General features: G+C 47.1%; 1 protein-coding gene across 2 annotated transcripts in view; it reads right to left on the bottom strand.

Annotated features, from left to right (window-relative positions):
- COL27A1 (collagen type XXVII alpha 1 chain) overlaps window positions 1–18,777 on the bottom strand; it is a 1,990,256-nt gene that overhangs the window by 1,320,706 nt on the left and 650,773 nt on the right. For both annotated transcript variants that reach the window (XM_069609095.1, XM_069609096.1), the window contains exon 8: window positions 10,889–10,933. In XM_069609095.1, coding sequence (XP_069465196.1) covers window positions 10,889–10,933 — 45 coding nt within the window. The remainder of the gene's footprint in view (window positions 1–10,888; window positions 10,934–18,777) is intronic.

Here is an 18,777-nt window from a genome sequence, read left to right as displayed (position 1 = left end):
GCCAGGGATAGGTGAGGAGGAGAGGGGGCCCCGGGATAGGAAGCGGAAGTCTGGACAGGGATAGGCGAGTGGGAGAAGGCCAGGGACAGGGAAAGGCAGGCACAGACTGGCCTATAGGGCGAAAGGGCAATGCCCAAACCCAAAACACACAATGCTTGTGGGCCAGTGTGATGAGTGACTTCACTGCGCAGCTGCTAGCAGTGTTGACCAGTGCTACTGAACAAATATTCTTTAAATTGCACACTGTGCATCACATCTTAAAAAATCACCTCCCAAGTGGGTACTTTTCAAACGGTCCGTCACAAAAGGAATGAATGGCCTTTTGCAACTGTGGGTCCGTTTTCATTGGTGCGGAGACAATGGCATGCCCCAGTCTGACCCTGGGGAAAGGGGAGGGAGGAAGGGGATGGGGATAGGAAGAGGAAAGGAGGAGGGAGCAGAGAAGTGGAGAGAGATAGGTTATAGGGAGAGAGGGAGCGGGCCAGGGGATAGGTGAAGGGGAGAGGGGGAGAGATAGGTTATAGGGAGAGAGGGAGCGGGCCAGGGGATAGGTGAAGGGGAGAGGGGGAGAGATAGGTTATAGGGAGAGAGGGAGCGGGCCAGGGGATAGGTGATAGGTGAAGGGTAGAGGGGGAGAGTCAAAGGACAGAGTAGTGGAGGGGGCGAAGGAGTAGAAAGGGAAAGGGTTATAGTGAGCTGAGAGGGACGAGGGAACAGGCAGAGGAGTATACAGCGTTGCAAAGGGCGGGTGGGGGGCGAGCTCCTCAAATGCACCTTGGAAAATGAATGCTAAACTGACACACAGTCCTTCCTGCCCCCCACCCCCGCCCCTATGATGCCTTGACTCCTTATTGCATTTCTTGATCATTTGGAAGGCACTTTATACAACAGAATTAAGCGCCACAAGGCAGCATGGGAAATAATAACAGTGGCAGGAAACGAAAAGCAATAAACATATATAAACAGTCGTGGTCCTACTAGGCCTTGCAAGTGCATTGATGAGAAGTGCAGGGGAGGGGGATGGAAAGGGGGAGCGGAGGAGGGGCCAAGAGGGAAGTGCTAAGGGAGTCAGGAGGAGCACCTCAGGCTAAGTGCTGGTACAGGCAGCTCTCAAGGGTGGTTTGTGGGGCCACCAGGCAGCGGCCCACAGGGCAATGCAGTGGGGGTGTGATAATGGCGAGGAGGAAGGGGCTGAGAGCCTGTGAGGGTCATGAGGATTAGGCCACTGGTCACAGCGGCAGTGCAGTGATTAGCAAGGAAATAGGGAACGAGGTAGAGAAGAGCAGGGAAGGGAAATAGGGAACGAGGTAGAGAAGAGCAGAGATTTGAGCAGGGAGGCACCAGTCACAGAGAGAGATCTACCGCCCACTCTCTGAAACATTCAGACACGATTGGAACACAGAGCTGTGCGCTCAGGGATGTCATGTCACCAAAAAGCCTGGGGGAGAGGAAGTGACATCACACAACCCTTGACTGCTGATGACATCACAGGAAGTGATGCCATTTGGCCCAGCCCCAACTGATATCACAGGAAGTGATGGCACATGACCTTTAGATGTGTCTAACGCCCAGGTTTCCGCCCAGAAAATGCAAACAAATTATGACATTCCTGCTCATTCACCCGCCAGTCACTTACTCACACACCTTCTCTCATATCCAAGCTCACTGCATTCCCACACCCACCCACCCAGAACATCAAACACACACTCCACATGCACACTGCCACATGCACACTCCTTCACCCGCCAGTCACTTACTCACACACCTTCTCTCATATCCAAGCTCACTGCATTCCCACACAAGCGTACACTCACCCACCCAGAACATTGAAACACACACTGCCACATGCACACTGCCACATGCACACTCCTTCACCCGCCAGTCACTTACACACCTTCTCTCATATCCAAGCTCACTGCATTCCACCACAAGCGTACACCCACCCACCCAGAACATTCAAACACACACTGCCACATGCACACTGCCACATGCACACTCCTTCACCCGCCAGTCACTTACTCACACACCTTCTCTCATATCCAAGCTCACTGCATTCCCACACAAGCGTACACCCACCCACCCAGAACATTCAAACACACACTGCCACATGCACACTGCCACATGCACACTCCTTCACCCGCCAGTCACTTACTCACACACCTTCTCTCATATCCAAGCTCACTGCATTCCCACACAAGCGTACACCCACCCACCCAGAACATTCAAACACACACTGCCACATGCACACTGCCACATGCACACTCCTTCACCCGCCAGTCACTTACACACCTTCTCTCATATCCAAGCTCACTGCATTCCACCACAAGCATACACCCACCCACCCAGAACATTTAAACACACACTGCCACATGCACACTCCTTCACCCGCCAGTCACTTACTCACACACCTTCTCTCATATCCAAGCTCACTGCATTCCCACACAAGCGTACACCCACCCACCCAGAACATTTAAACACACACCACCACATTCACACTCCTTCACCCACCAGTCACTCACTCATACACCTTCTCTTACATCCACTCTCACTGCATCCCACACAGGCACACACCCACCCACCCAGAACATTCAAACACACACCGCCACATGCACACTCCTTCACCCGCCAGTCACTCACTCCTAAACCTTCTCTTATATCCACTCTCACTGCATTCCCACACAGGCCCACACCCACCCACCCAGAACATTTAAACACACACTGCCACATGCACACTGCCACATGCACACTCCTTCACCCACCAGTCACTCACTCATACACCTTCTCTTATATCCAAGCTCACTGCATTCCCACACAGGCACACACCCACCCTCCCAGAACATTCAAACACACACCACCACATTCACACTCCTTCATCCACCAGTCACTCACTCATACACCTTCTCTTACATCCACTCTCACTGCATTCCCACACAGGCCCACACCCACCCACCCAGAACATTCAAACACACACCGCCACATTCACACTGCCACATGCACACTCCTTCACCCACCAGTCACTCACTCATACACCTTCTCTCATATCCAAGCTCACTGCATTCCCACACAGGCCCACACCCACCCACCCAGAACATTCAAACACACACTGCCACATGCACACTCCTTCACCCCCCAGTCACTTACTCACCCACCTTCTCTTACATCCACTCTCACTGCATTCCCACACAGGCCCACACCCACCCACCCAGAACATTGAAACACACACTGCCACATGCACACTGCCACATGCACACTCCTTCACCCACCAGTCACTCACTCATACACCTTCTCTTATATCCACTCTCACAGCATTCCCGCACAGGCTCACACCCACCCACCCAGAACATTTAAACACACACCGCCACATTCAAACTCCTTCACCCACCAGTCACTCACTCATAAACCTTCTCTTACATCCACTCTCACTGTATTCCCACACAGGCCCACACCCACTCACCCAGAACATTCAAACACACACTGCCACATGCACACTCCTTCACCCACCAGTCACTCACTCATACACCTTCTCTTATATCCACTCTCACTGCATTCTCCACACAGGCACACACCCACCCACCCAGAACATTCAAACACACACTGCCACATGCACACTCCTTCACCCGCCAGTCACTCACTCCTACACCTTCTCTTACATCTACTCTCACTGCATTCCCACACAGGCACACACCCACCCACCCAGAACATTCAAACACACACTGCCACATTCACACTCCTTCACCCACCAGTCACTCACTCATACACCTTCTCTTACATCCACTCTCACTGCATTCCCACAAAGGCCCACACCCACCCACCCAGAACATTCAAACACACACTGCCACATGCACACTGCCACATGCACACTCCTTCACCCACCAGTCACTCACTCATACACCTTCTCTTATATCCAAGCTCATTGCATTCCCACACAGGCACACACCCACCCTCCCAGAACAATCAAACAAACGATCACATTCCTGCTCATTCACCCGCCAGTCACTCACTCACGCACCTTCTCTCGTGTCGACTCACTGCATTCTCCACACAGGGACACACCCACCCAGAACATTCAAACACACACACACACACCATTAGATGTATTCTCATTCACCTAACACTTACTGACCCATAGCACATCCTTATATCTGACATGCACAACTTGATCACGCCACAGTAGAAAAGTGCTTAACGGGCTGACACCCAAATGCCAGTCTAGCCAAGTAATCGTACTTGGTTTTAAAATGGTGCGACATAGCCTATTTACCTTGGAGGTCTAGAGGCAGGGAAGTAAGCACCTTTTCAGGTCTTTAAATGTTAACAATAGTAATAGGGCTGAAGTCGTAAAAAAATAAGTGGTGGCAGAGGCAACATTGCATCCATTCTCCTTGCATGCTTATCTAAATCACAGGTTGTGGCAGGTTTCGGTCTCCTCTCCTGCAGGGGTTCAGGCTTGGTGATGGATTAGCACCCATCGTGCACAATTATCAAGGGCTGCTCACTTAAAAATGGGAAGAGAGCCTGATTAATGGACCACCTGACCTTTGATTGGAGGGGATGGGCAGGCCAAATCAGCTTGCAAGTGTAGGAGTAGCAGCAGATCTTATATCAGAATGCTGCAAAGACAACTCACCAGGTTAGGTGACTGTTGCTGAGATGTTATTAGACCTCCCTGTATATCATATGGCTTTTTTCCATTCCGGCTGCAACTGAGAGATTAGCAGAGAAGAGTGGGGGAAGGGTGGGGGTAAAGAGGAAAGTCTTGAGGAGCTTCTGGAATTTAAGAAAGTCCTGCTCAAGATGAAGAGGGAGGGGGAGGTTGTTCCATAGGAGGGAGCCAACTGATGAAAGTGATTGACCTCCTGCCTTCTGTTTAGTGAAACGCTTTACACACAAAGAGTTGGTGCCAGAGGAGCGCAGAGGTCTAGAGGTAGAATATTTAGTAAGAGACAGTTGCAGATAGTGCGGTACCCGATCACAGACAGCCTTGTGGATGATCCTGAGGGATTTTAATATAATCCGTGAAGCAACCGCAAGCCAGTGAAGACTTTTCAGGGCAGGGGTGTGAGGAATTTGACCATCCACACAGGGAGTGTGTGCTCGCCTGGGCTTTTTGATTTTTTGGTAATACAAATGAAGGATGGGAGATCAACCTCTGAAAATTTGTGAGGCCATTCGCCACACATTTTCCCTGCTCACTGCATGAAATGTATAGTCACGTGTACTTCGGGGGGACAGAGCCTACAGGTGCAGTCCTCCCTGTCAGGGTCAGCTGGAATGTGACAACCACGGGTACATCAAAGCATCTCAAGAAGGGGGAAGGCACACCTTCCTCCAGCCATGGGCAGCCTAATTTAACTATCAAAGGCCCCATGGATCTGCCTCCCTATTGTCTAGTTCGGCTGGTGGCAGTGCATACGAATGAGAAATAATCAAGGCAGTGCAGATGAGGAATTTACGCCCCTATTCTACCTATATGTTGGCAACCAGAAGTTACGACATGTGCAATACCAGTGAGAATACCTATACCACAGAAAATCCTTGAAACAAGGTATGCATTGAGAAAACCCAATGTGTATCCACAGAGAAAGAACTGGTGACGTCATGTGAAGTTGAGGTGACACACACAGAAGAGATGCAAATGAAGTAAGAATATAGACGTTATAGAAGCTGATGACGAAGTAATGAAGTATGCAACATTTCAGGAGCGGAATGAATTTTGCACGTGCAAAGAAGCACCAAAGAAAATGCTAAACCATTTTACAATTGTACAGATGCAGTAACGCAAGCAAAATTATCATAAGGCTGGCTACGTAGTGAATAGATTGCAGGCAATGTGCCAATGTATGCAAACGTAGGAATATTTAGAATCTGGATGTTCCACAATGCACTTTAGCAAACCTGGACCGTGTGAATGAAAGCGTTGGAAGTGTGTTGCAGTAGAATAAGAGCTGACGGCGAAGGAAGATTCAAGAAAGGCTTGCCTGTCCCAGTGTCAAGAGTCGGGACTGCCGAGAGCCTGGTTATTTACTCGAGAAGATACAAAAATGTGAGAAGCAAGCTCCGCTCCTCTTTGAGGTGTAATGAAAACCATTGAGGGTGCCAAGATTTCTTCATTTAATGGTATTAAAATACAACAAAGAGCTTGAAAATGTGGTCTGGAGTCACATGGCTGGATGAGAAAAGTCTTTGGACGAGCTACACCGAGACCAGAAGATAACGCCATGCCACACTCCCTTTAATTCTCCGGCACAGAGAGCCTCTGCAAGGTCGAGTTCAAAGGAGTTAATTGAATGGCAGACCGCAGGAGTGATGATGGATGTTGGGCTATTTGGGTGTGGAGGCATGGCCAGGCCGACCCCACAGCACCTGGAGCCCCAGTTGCGCGCTGCTAGCGAGTGGAATATTCCAGAAGGTTACAAGTATGCCAACCAATTATAGAGGGGCACGTATTAAGGAGCCCAATAGTTTGAGAAGCCAATAGTATGTTGTGTATTAGTCTGACATGGAAGATGACTTGCACTTGGGATGGGCTTAGTTGCCCACTTGACCTTAGAGATCAATCACATCCCTGTATCCCATAGAAAGTATATGTAGATTTTCCCCATTGACCAATCACAACCCCTAGTAGGTTTTCTTATTTTGACACATATCCTGGCGTCTCTGATGATGAATATATAGTAAAAAGGCAATGTTTTTTATGAAATGTGTCGAAATAAGTCTGTGCGGCATCCGATGAGGCCCGTTGCACTCCCTGTTTTAAAGACTTGATATTAAAACAGCTTTGTCTTTTGCCAACTTCCTGCGTCGGTCCGATTATTGATGTATGAGTAAGATCTGTATCCCCCTCCATCTCGGATACTGTTACCTCGCCTTAAAGGACCCGCTCTCTGGGTTCACAGGGTAGTAGAGGGGTGATGGTTCAGGCCCATTGACCAGTAAAGCTCTTAGAGACTGCGGAATATCAGGCATCCTCCGCCATTTAGCTGGAAGAACGCACGGCTTCCTGTGCAGAGCGGCCGGATATAGAGAAACTTGCAAGTAAAGAAGATACAGGTGGGACGGGCCCCTGTTTCACAAATTCCCTCCTGGTTTCCACAGGTGCTGAGCGGACCAAAGGCGAAAGTGGCCAGTGGAGGAGGAGACGAGCCAGAGTGTCAAGAGACCCGAAAGGCGAATGGTGAGTGGATTGAAGGATGTGGCAAACAAATGTGAGAACGGGGGATAGTGGTGAAGAGTAACCAGGCGTTGATTTAGTAAATATTTGACTAGGAGCGTCAATGACGAGCAACGTTTAGAATAAGCCCAGTGTCCTATGCTCAAGAAGTGTTTAGAAAGAGTTATTCCAAAACCCAAGTGGCTACAACTAGGCTGCACATGAACAAGGTCTGTTAGAGGGAATAATTCACACACCTATCGGAGTAATTAAGGGCAAGTAATAGCAGCCAAGGGTGCTGAGGAAGTACATGTTGAAAGTCGACTAGTTTGTCTGTTTGTGTATTTTATGTACAAGAGAGGTGAAATGTCGAAGAACAACAAGGATAGGCTGTGTTGTCTAGAGAACAAAATGCTATTATGTATCTGCTTTAGTCATTATCTGTGCCAATCGAAGTAAATAGATTGGAGTACAAATGTGAACTACCGGCTTTGAGTTGCGATTATTGGTGTATGCTCATATCTATTGTTTTTCTGAAACATATTTATGTGTAAGGTAACGGTAAATATTGACAGTCAATAGAGACTTGTCAAAAATGGGGGATGTTACTCCACTAATGCATCTGTGCAAACAACTGCCAAACCACGCACCCACACAGTACAGTGCGGAATTGGTTAAGGGTACCGCAGACACAATGTTCATGCCATGGTCACAAGGGGGATCGTTTTGCTGCACATGACCACATACTTGCACGCTGCGTACACAGGGAAGAAATGGGAGAAAGGGTTAGCCAGCTTAGAGCTGTGGAAAATGTACCAGGAGGAACGAGAAGATCTGCTGCCTGAGGATTGGATGCTTAATCAGTGCAGGAAGAAAGGTGCCAAGCCTTCTACTCCATCTACCATGCCTGAAGTAAATGACAATAGTACAAAGGATGAAGAATTGTACCCATTAAGGGAACTAAAAATGACGATAGGCTACAGTAATCCGCTATTTCTGAACCGCCTGCTTATAGCAGTATCGAGAGTCCAGAAAGAGAAAGGAATAAAGGAAAGGAGGAGACCTCTAAGGTCCTGCAAGGTAAAGAGGAGAAGAGCGAATGACTGAATTTATCCGTAGACCTAGAACGAGAGATTAAGAGATGGAAAGGAGTAAGGGATAGAGCTGACAAGGTTACGCTCATACAGAACGAATGGATGGGTGGACATTTACTCAAACTCGATGGGAAGGGTATCGAGGAAGTAAAGCAAGGGGAAGATCAAGACAAGCAAGATAGAAAAGACAGGGAATGAGAGAAACAATTGAAAGAGGATGAGCATAAAAGGAAGAGTAGACAAAGGCAAGAGCCATTGTATCAAGAGGAGCAGCTAAGAAAGGAAGGGCAGAAGAACAGAGAACGAATGAAAACAGGCAGAGAACCATCGAAGAACAACACAAACTAGAAAAGAAGAGAGAAGATGAAGAACAGAAGTTACGAAGCAAAAGAATGAAAAGATGCAGAGACGAAGAAGTGCATAGAGCAAATGAAAGAAGGGAAGAGAATAGGCAGGAAGAAGACTGAGTTAGATGTGAAGTGAGAAAACAAAGGGAATTAGATGAAGAAATAGGGCCTCATTACGAATATGGAGGTAGCCATGCCCTTAATAAGGGCATGGCTGCCTCTGTACCAGGTACCAGCTTCGAGTTCCTTCAATGAGGAATTACCGGGCCATTCCAACCTTGGAGGACTCAGTAATTCCTCATTGAAAAAACCCATCCTCATTCCCATTTGAGCCCCTGTAGGGCTCAATGGGAATGGGGAGGGAGCTAATAACGGGCCCGTTAATAACAGGCCCGTTATTAGCTCCCTTGTCCCCTTGCGGGACCCGCTAAGGACGTCTGGTCGGACCAGACGTTCTGAGCGGGTCTCGCAAGGGAATCTCGTAATAGGGCATCCCGTAATGAACGGTGTCAGTTCCGTACCGGCACCGTTAATTCCGTGACTGCCAGGGTCGCAATGAGGCACATAGAATGGAAAAGGAGACAAAGGGCATGTGATATTGATCGCATTGAGAAAGAGCTGATGGAACCGAGTCCAGTAATGTCATGGGGCGACATAGAGGAGTTCTTCCCGTTGCAAGGAGCAATGCCAGGACCGTCTAAGGTAAACCTAGATTACATTTTTGAGGTAGGAAGTATTAGAGATAGAATCGATAAAGCTCATCAGGAGATGAGGACAAAAATGAGTCAATAGGTAAAGGAAAAGAAGATCGATCAACAGGTGCCCAGTCATGAGGCAAGGAAGGAAGCCTGTTTATTCTCGAGCATAGAGCCTTGTCTTTGGACAGGCTGACATTAAACAGAGATAAGAGGATTAAAGCCATATTAGTTGGGGACTAGACATGTCAGACGAAGACAGAATAACCTTCTGTGAGGAAGAGGGAGAAAGTGCATGCAGTCCTGAGGGATGTCTGCAGACAGATAAGGAAGATGGTCGGATTTAGACCAACCTAAAGATAGGATGCCAGACCATATGGCATACCCGGAGCGACATAAAGGATGATTGCATCGCGAGAGCGGGGAATCACCACCATATGTGAGCATGTTGAGGTCATTACCAGGCAGGAGGCAATCGGGAACCATTGTCCCCACTATGAGTAGGCAGACAATGGGAGCGGATTGCAGATTTGGGTTTACACAATTCCCCCTATTGGAGAAAGGAGGGGCCAGACCGCAGTATATTCCTTGGCCCCAAATGAGCAAGAATAATTTAAGATGCAAACTCCCAAGTTTAATGGCGGGTGCAGGGAAATGGATTTATGGGCTTGAAAAGATGACAGGAGGAAACACATTAGCTATAGGAGACATTAAAGGTCTCTTAGCAGCCATTCTTGGGGAAAGAGGTGATGATATTTAGACGAGAGCAGGTTATTCGAGTGTTACAGCACAGAATACAGCTCATGATGGAGCGCCATTTACTTATTGTAGGGCGGCTGTCAGGAAAGTGCTCAGAGTACAGTATTGTGACACGTCAGATAAGGATGCAATTATGGCACGTAAGATGCAAGAACATGAGGATCTGCTTGTTTATATTCAAATGTCAGGAACAGTGGATCCTGGAAAAGAGGGAGCCTTGGGGAGACGAGAAGCGGCAGGTTGTTATAGCCCCAAGACTGTCTGTGAGAGACGAGAAGCAGAGGGTTGTTATAGCCCTGAGACTGTATGTGAGATGAGAAGTGGCTGGATGTTATAGCCCTGAGACTGTGTGTGAGATGAGAAGCAGCTGGGTGTTATAGCCCTGAGACTGTGTGTGAGATGAGAAGCAGCAGTGTGTTATAGCCCTGAGACTGTGTGTGAGTCGAGAAGCAAAGGGGTGTTATAGCCCTGAGACTGTGTGTGAGACGAGATGTGGCGGGGTGGTATAGCCCTGAGACTGTGTGTGAGATGAGAAGCGGCTGGGTGCTATATCCCTCAAACTGTGTTATATTTAGAGAACCTGGGTAGACCAGTGTCCTGATATCATTAAGAAACTGGCCACTTCATTGGAGAAGGGTGGCTTCATGAAGAAGCGTGGCTGTGAGGAGAAATGTGGCTTGGTAACTGAAGTTGGAAGAGAACCACTCGTTGGCTTCAGTTATTCACTACAATAAAGTGATGGTACAGACAGCCTCAGCCCCCCTACCCCCACCCCACCAAAGTACAGAAACTAGGCAGAATATGACAAGCACCCCTTAGATTGTATCAGAGCAAGACACTTACCTGCTCTCCGGGGTGGCCGGTGGGTCCAGGGAATCCTTTCTGCCCCTGTGGAGACACAAGAGAAAGCTCTGGTTAGTTGGGGTCCAGGCACTGCTACCGTGGAACACGTTACAGGAGTGGAATGCATGGAGTGGGGGGGGTTGTGTGGTCTGCGGTATGGTAGTGTACTTTGGCCATTGTGGCGGCCTGTGGGTGCATAGGAGGCACACATCTGTGTAGAGAGCACAAGACTCTGCCACTGCCACACTGTACCCTAACCCAACCTTGTCTGCAGAGGTCCAAGTGCCACAGATTTCAAGCCCCTGTAAATGTGTTTGTCGCTTTTATCTATGAGTTCTTTATTTGGATATTGTATACTGTGCACACCTAAGTAAAACAGCATCCAAGCCAAGAACACACCCAAGCAGCCCCAATCAGGGGAAGGGGAAAGCTTTGAGACCCTCATGGAAGGGCCACTTTGCAGCTGCCAGGAGTAGAGAAGGTGGAAGAGAATTCCACCTTCTCTTCAGGAATGAGCGGGTCTTTACTACACATCAACCTAGACCCACCGACCGGCTCTCTGCTTGGACGGTTGATGTTAAATGCCTTATCAGGGCTGGTAACCGCTGGGGGCAAGGGGCACAGCAGGCAGCCTGCTAAGCTTCCCCATCTCATTGAGCCCATACAGAGACAGAGGACACGTGCCTGCCTTCCCTTACCCATCAGCCTCTCAGGGTGCAGGCCGTGGCTTCGCACTCTACTTAGGGGTTTGTAAGACGGTTCCAACCTCCCAAATGGACATCTCCTGTGAAAGTAAAATGCTTAAATATTGTGCTAATTTCTGCATAGCACTGGCCTGACACAATGGAGGGTGAAAGGGCGGATTGTTGTTGCAAAAAGCTGTGGTGAATCTTACTGCCAACAAATCGGCAAATTTATCGTGGTGAAATTACTGCTCGCAGGAAATCTGCCCAAATCCCTGTGGAGTCCCATGGACTCCCAAAATGGGGAGCTACGCTGTTCTACCACCACTAGTAATTAGGGGTGAGGGAACATGGCTAATTCTGTTTCAGCCTTTCAAATTTCATTTTTCCCAGAAACATCATTTTGTGTGTGTTTCGGACCACTCAAAAAATGAATTCTCTGTGAAAAGAAGAGTTTGTGCTCCAAAAAAAAACACCAAAAGTGCAGCAATAAAAGTGAAAAATGGAAATGTCAGCGGAAGGGAATTGTTCGCGAAGTTCGCTATTCCATTTCCCTGTGGTAAATCCCCAGAGCTGAGTGGCAGTTGTGTTAAACAATTTTTGTGGTAATTGAGCTGGTTTTCCCATTAAATGCGCATGCACTCACACCATTTGCCAAGTACTGTAATATGTTCTCTTGGTACACAGATCATATGGCAACACGACTGCTTCACGTCATAGCCTTCCTACTTCTTTGGTCTTCCTCTATAGTGCTGTGAAGTAGCTTCAAGGCAATATTTATAACACAGCCTTAATATAGCTGGAAACTGCCTTCTTTTTCACCACTGCCCAACTCTTTCAGACTTTCCCTTTATTTGAGAGCCATTGGATCTTGCCATGCTAACAATTGAGAGAACAATTGTTTGTAAAATAGATTACGTTGCAGCAAAAGACATTTTTGCGGCAGGATCATCTGGGAGAGTGCCCTTTATATAGACAAGGAACAGAAACATGAGACGGAAAATTAATTCCTGATTAAAATATTGTATACGTTACTTATTCATTTTAAGTAAAAGTAAATAAAAAGGTATTTAAATTGCAATGATTTCATAATTTTGGAGCAGGAGTGCAGTGTGTGGGTGCAGTAGAGGAGTAACATGGGTGGGGTACTCTGCTGTTTTGCCCTGGGCGCAACATTGTCTAGAAACTGCCACGTGCCTTATAAGCAAAAAAGCCAAACTTTAAGAGAATCTGTTGTTGCAGGTCAAGCAATTGAGACCAGCCACCTGCTGCATAATGTGATCACATTTCTGCTTCTGGCCATCAGAGGGCAGCTGTGTGCGAGGCAAGAAGGACTTAAGAGGCTGAAAAGCACAACTGGAGGTGCCCAGGACTGTGCCACTGGGCTCTACTTGCATATATACAGGGGCAAAGGGGAATGGACATAGGAAACAAATACAGGAATGTGGTGCCATGACCAGCATTTTTTACTGCTTCCGCCAATTGCACACACTACTTTTTAGAAACAACACCAGGAGTTGCAGCTAGCTTGTTTACAGTTTGCAATCTGCAAGTTTCAGTTTAAACAGATCTTCATGTTCCCACCCCCATTTATTTACCCAAGACATCAGAAAAGCACCCACTCCCCAGCCCATCACATTGGAGGAGATGGAAAGGACCAGCCTGGGGGTGCCCTCAAATAGGTTTTCATTTTGCAACATCTTATCCTAGCAAGTCAAGGGAACATGTTGGTGGTAGATCAAGTGTCAAATGTCTGTAGCTCCAAAGCCCCCCTCTCCTTTGCCCTTCTCGCATGAAAGCGAATACTAATTGCCAGGGCTGGAGGAGAGCCCATAGGTTTCAAAGGTACCCCCAATTCCAGCTGTTTATCTGTAAGCACCCCAGGAGCTCCCTGCTCTGCACCTGGGGTATCCCTACTTGCAGAGTAGGGGGGGTGAAAGCCTGCACTTCCCCCACACAGGCACGTGGGAGGGATACCCCCCAGTTACTCAGCCCCTGATAAGGTTTTCGCATTCCGTAATAAGGTTAACACAACCCCACAAGTAGTGGCGTACCGAGCAGGGGTAGGGGGAGGTGGGAGGTGGCGTCCACCCCTCCAGTCGCTCTTTTAATAGTCAAACTGCAACATTTGGCAGTGGGACACCTCTCCCATTCGGCACCCTTCTCTAGGTGGATCGAGGGAGGTCCGTGTACAAACCCTTATGCCACTTGCACAACAAAGTCTTTGGTACATGAGGTCTTTCTAAGATGGGGTGTGCATGAAGTGCTGAGATCCGATAATGGGCCCCATTTTGTTACTGAGCTATTTAAACAGATAAGGCTTCTATTGAATATTAAACACAGGTTTTCTTCTGCTTATCACCCACAAGCAAATGGAATATGTGAGAGACTCAATGGCCTCCTCAAGGAAAGGACTGACAAGATCAAATTAACATTGAAGAAAGGCTGGCTATATTGCATGCACTTAGCTTTGTATCACCTTTGGAATTAGCCTGGCTCAGACCACCACCTCACCCCCACAAACTAGTGACAGGGCACGAAAGTGATATCCAGAGTGTAGCTAAGACTTTAGGTGATGAACTGCATGATTATTTGACATGTACGACCTCTAGCATCTCACTCATTTCAGATCAGCTCAAGCGTCAGGGGGGTCAGACTCAGAACACAGATGAAGACAATTCAACAACCAGCCCAGTTAAACCTTTATCGACACCCAAGTTGTGTGATGTTGATATTATTTTGATAAGGAACTTTATGAGAAAGTGGCATGAACCACATGTTAATGGCCCCATTTGTATTAAATAAATAACCCCTTCAGCTGTAAGAGTCCAAGGAAGACGAGCCTGGCTTCACTTAACTGACGTAAAAGCCTATAAAGGTCGAGTCCCATATTCCCACAGTTGCCAATCCAGAAGCAATACAAGGAGAAGAATTTCAGGGTGTGCAGACGCGATCAATGATGATAAAGAAGGACGACAACGCAATGTTGAAAGCAATGACCATTGAATGATGCAGATTTAGTTTGGACTAAAATTCCAGTGATATTGGAGATATTTTAGCAGGAGTACGAAGACTTGCAGCACGTTTAGTAGGCTACAAATCAACTCTAGAAACACAATAAAGCATCAAAATGATGTCTTAACGTCAGTTCTTGATCAAAAATTGAAAGCGAGATCAGTATCCAGATTAATTTTCGTGGTGCATACCTGTTCTAAGAAATTAACCCTATGGTGCTCACTGATAGTGATGTGCATAGGCTTGTGCTAGCTGTTTTCGTATTTATACTTCAAGCTTATCCTGCTCTTGTCAGAAGAGACGTTGATATTCACACTTCTTTACAGGATCCTAAAAATGGCCCTGTGATTAGAAGGCTCCTCGTTGCTATTATTGAAGAGATTTTGCAACTGCAAGTATAACGTATTTTGACAAATTGTATTAGAAATTAGAAATTAGGAAGCTGGCACAGTTCTAGAGGATGAACAACAAAGACCAGGATGGCACAAAAGCTGGTTGCCTATGTTTTGGTGCATAATGTCTGCCTGCACGATCAGACTCTTCGTCTTTCTATTCCTCCTCTTTGAAAGTCTCTATCACATTAGCACTCTTACTCATGGTTCCCCCCACTACAGAAACTACTTTTGATTTACTTCCACTAACCCCTAAACCCGCCCCATTGGGAGATCTGCTTTTGATTTGCTTTATGAGTATTACACAACGTTTACATATGGAAGGCATAAGCTAAGTGTAGAGGAAGATAATGAGGGGATAAATACTTATCTAGACAATGCAGCACACGTGGGTAATAACATGTGGTATCAACACATGAAAAATGTGGGGGAAAGAACATCTAAGGAGAGTTGCTTTGTCTGTGCTCTCATACCCTATGCCATGGATGCAGCACAAACGTTCATTTCCAGAGAAATTCAAAAACACAATGGCAGGTGCCTCGTTGATCTTGCAGCATGCATGACCAGAGGACAATTTCTGGGAAGTTGGGCCACTTTACGATGGGGATCAAAATGGTCAGTTTCAGGATGATTATATCAAGACTTCACAGATGGAAAAGCAACCTGAATGGGAGAGCAAGATACTTGTGTATCCTGCAGATGGATAGGAAGAGGTGGCCATGAAAGACATGAAGAGAATGGAATGCCCTGCTATAACAGAGATAGCAGGATCGCCTGGATGTTGGGAACAAACTCAAGTCCTAGTCTACGGACAAGTGAAGTCCAAGAAGGGATGGAAAGGAGGACTGATGCCCTGTGCAACTCATCTATTAAAATCAGAATGTGTGCAAGTGGCACAGAGAGTAAACAATGGATGTTTGAAGTCATGGGTGAAGCAGGCCAAACTGCTGACATGGGTATCAAGGTCCAGTGATGGTGATCACATTGGCAAATGCGACATTGTGCTTCCAAAGAGAAGGAAGTAATTGTGTGGGAGATAACAAAGGCTGCAAAACTACAGGTGACGTTTCCAGAATGGGAACAGGGACAGCTGTTCTAAAGGTTTGGTATTGGGCTCGTGGGCCTAGGGCCTGCATGAAGTTGCCCAAGGATTGGGAAGGCACAAGTTTCTTGCTGCTCATCCATGTTCCAGCATTAGTGATTCCTCAGAGTGACCTGAACATTGGAGAATTTCCAAAAGTATATGCCCATTTGAGAAAGAGAAGATTGTCTTTCTAAATCTAACCAGAAGAGAGAACTACTTCTCAGCTAAGTCAATAGATGCCTTTGAGGCCATTCCTTACAAGCACAGGTTGTTCAGCCAGACTGCTTCGATTTTCACACCTATCTACATGCCTGGGATACAGACACTGGCTAATGCCAAATGGTTGCAAATTAGCAGGTGGGAACTCCTGCAGACAATTAACACCACTATAAATTGATTCAATGCTATTAAGGAAGAGTTGAGGGCTATACGACTGATGACCCTGCAGAATAGATATGTCCTTGACATGATCACAGCGATGGAAGGAGGAGATTGCGCCAAAATCGGGCCATCATGTTGCACATTCATACCATCTCATGATGAAGAAAATGGGACCTTAACAGGCGCTATAACGTTGTTGATGAATCTGCATACCCAGATAAAGGACAAAGCTGAGGACATTTCACATGACAGTTGGTTTGCATCCATATTCTCTTCTTCAAGTTTCTTGGAGCACTATTACTCATGGTGATGTTTGGATTTTGTGTGATGAAGATGATAAGTGCCCAATGTAAGAAGACAGCAAAAAAGGCATTAGGAATTAAGTTCATGATTGATGTCGAATCCGGGTTTGGACACAAAGAATTGACAGATGAAGATGTCAAAAAATACACAGAGGCCAGCATTGTGGCACCTGAAGGAATAACGTTTCTGTATCCAAAGAATCACAAGCAGTATGTGGGGCAATGGGTCTATTGTAATCTGAATCGACAGTGCAGCTACATGACTTGGAGTGTGGATGGACATGTCAAATCAGCTGGCACCCTGAAGGGGTGATGAGGATCTGGACTCCAAAGAAGCACTTCTTCAAGTGAAAATATCAAGATGTGGAAACCAGTGAAGAGGTGGTCGATGAATCGATCAGAGGGGGGAGTGTAGAGGAGCAGATGCATACGTCTGCAGGAAATCCCACCTCCCCTGCCTCCTGTATGTTGGAAGCCTGAGACTATGCCATGTCTGACACCTGCAGTTGTGACCATACCCCAGAGAATATTCGAAAGAAGGTACCTCTATGAGAAAGCCCTACCAAATGTATTCCCGGAGAGACAATAATCTGAGGGAGGAACTCCCTGAAGAAATATGAAAAGAGCGAGAAGGACTGGTGACATCACAAAAGACAAGCAGGACGCACTGAGGAGACTGGGTGAAGAGAATATATAGATCTTGTAGAACCTGATGATAAAGTTAAGAATCAAGGAAACTTTAAAAGGCAAAGAGAAGATTGCACGTCTGTGATGCACTGCAGAAAATGCAAGCTGTTCAATAACTGTACAGATGCCGCAACGCAAGTAGACCAAGTGTTCTTAGAGGCTGGCTATAATTAGTAAATAGACTGCAGGTGGAGCCGCCATTGTATAGAAACTGGACATAGGTGTCACGAATTTAGTAAGCCCAGACCCATGGAAATGAAGGGCCAAAAGCTGTGTCACAGCAAGAATTAGCTGAGATAACGGACTTGAATGGCAAAGCTGTCTGGCCTGGTGTCAAGTATAAAGGCACTCAAGACTGGTTATTCATTCTTGAAGGTGGCAAACGTGAGAAACTGAATCATCCCTTCTTAAGGTGAAAAGAAAGAACACCAGGCTTGCCAAGTTTGATTCATTTCAGACATTTAAATGCTGAAAAATGGTCCAAATCATGGTCTCCCGTCACGTGAGCGAAGGATCGAAATAGAGTTGGGCATGGAGTTCTAGAACAAGCGATAGTGCATGCTCACACTCCCTTATATTCTCACAGGCAAGAATACACTGCAAGGCCAAGTTCAAAGACAATATTCATGGCAGAAAGCATGGGTGATGAGAGATGCTGGGCTAATTGGGTGGGGAGGTAGTGTCATGCACCATCTCCCTGGACCTGGATCTGGGTTTACGTGCTGCTAAGTGAACCACATGTTCCAGACCTGGAAAAAGCATGCCAACCAATTATAGTAGTCCATCTAACGAAGGATCTTATAGTTTAAGAGCCAATGATGTACTGTGTACATCGCAATCTGCGGCATTGTTACCTCCTTAATGGGTACCGGGTTCCTCAAATGAGGACTTACTGGGCCATTCCAACCCTGGAGGACCTGGTAATTCCTCATTCGAGGAATCCGGACATGGTACATCCCCATTCCCATTTGAGCCCCCATAGGGCTCAATGGGAATAGGGAGGGAGCTAACAACGGGCCCATTAACAATGGGCCCGTTGTTAGCCCCCTGGTCTGCTACCGGGACCCGCTAAGGGCACCTGGTTTTACTAGGTGCCCTTTGCGGGTCCCGCGAGCAGACTCGTAATAGGGCGGTAAGGGGTTAACGGCGCCGGCACCATTACCGGCGCCGTTAACCCCTTATCGCCCAGCTCGTAATGACCCCCAGTGTGTCCTGCAAAAACCATTTGTGCTACAGTGTTTCTGCCTCTGTAGCACTCCCACCCCAACCAGGGTGAAAAGTAAATCTCGGGGGACACAAAATGACCGGCTTTCTCCCCAATCCCTAACAGGATGTAAAGCAGGTT

This window comes from Ambystoma mexicanum, chromosome 8 (genome assembly GCF_040938575.1).
Source record: "Ambystoma mexicanum isolate Mex_15411 chromosome 8, UKY_AmexF1_1, whole genome shotgun sequence".
Lineage (NCBI taxonomy): Eukaryota > Metazoa > Chordata > Amphibia > Caudata > Ambystomatidae > Ambystoma > Ambystoma mexicanum.
This window is presented reverse-complemented; position numbering and strand designations above follow the sequence as displayed.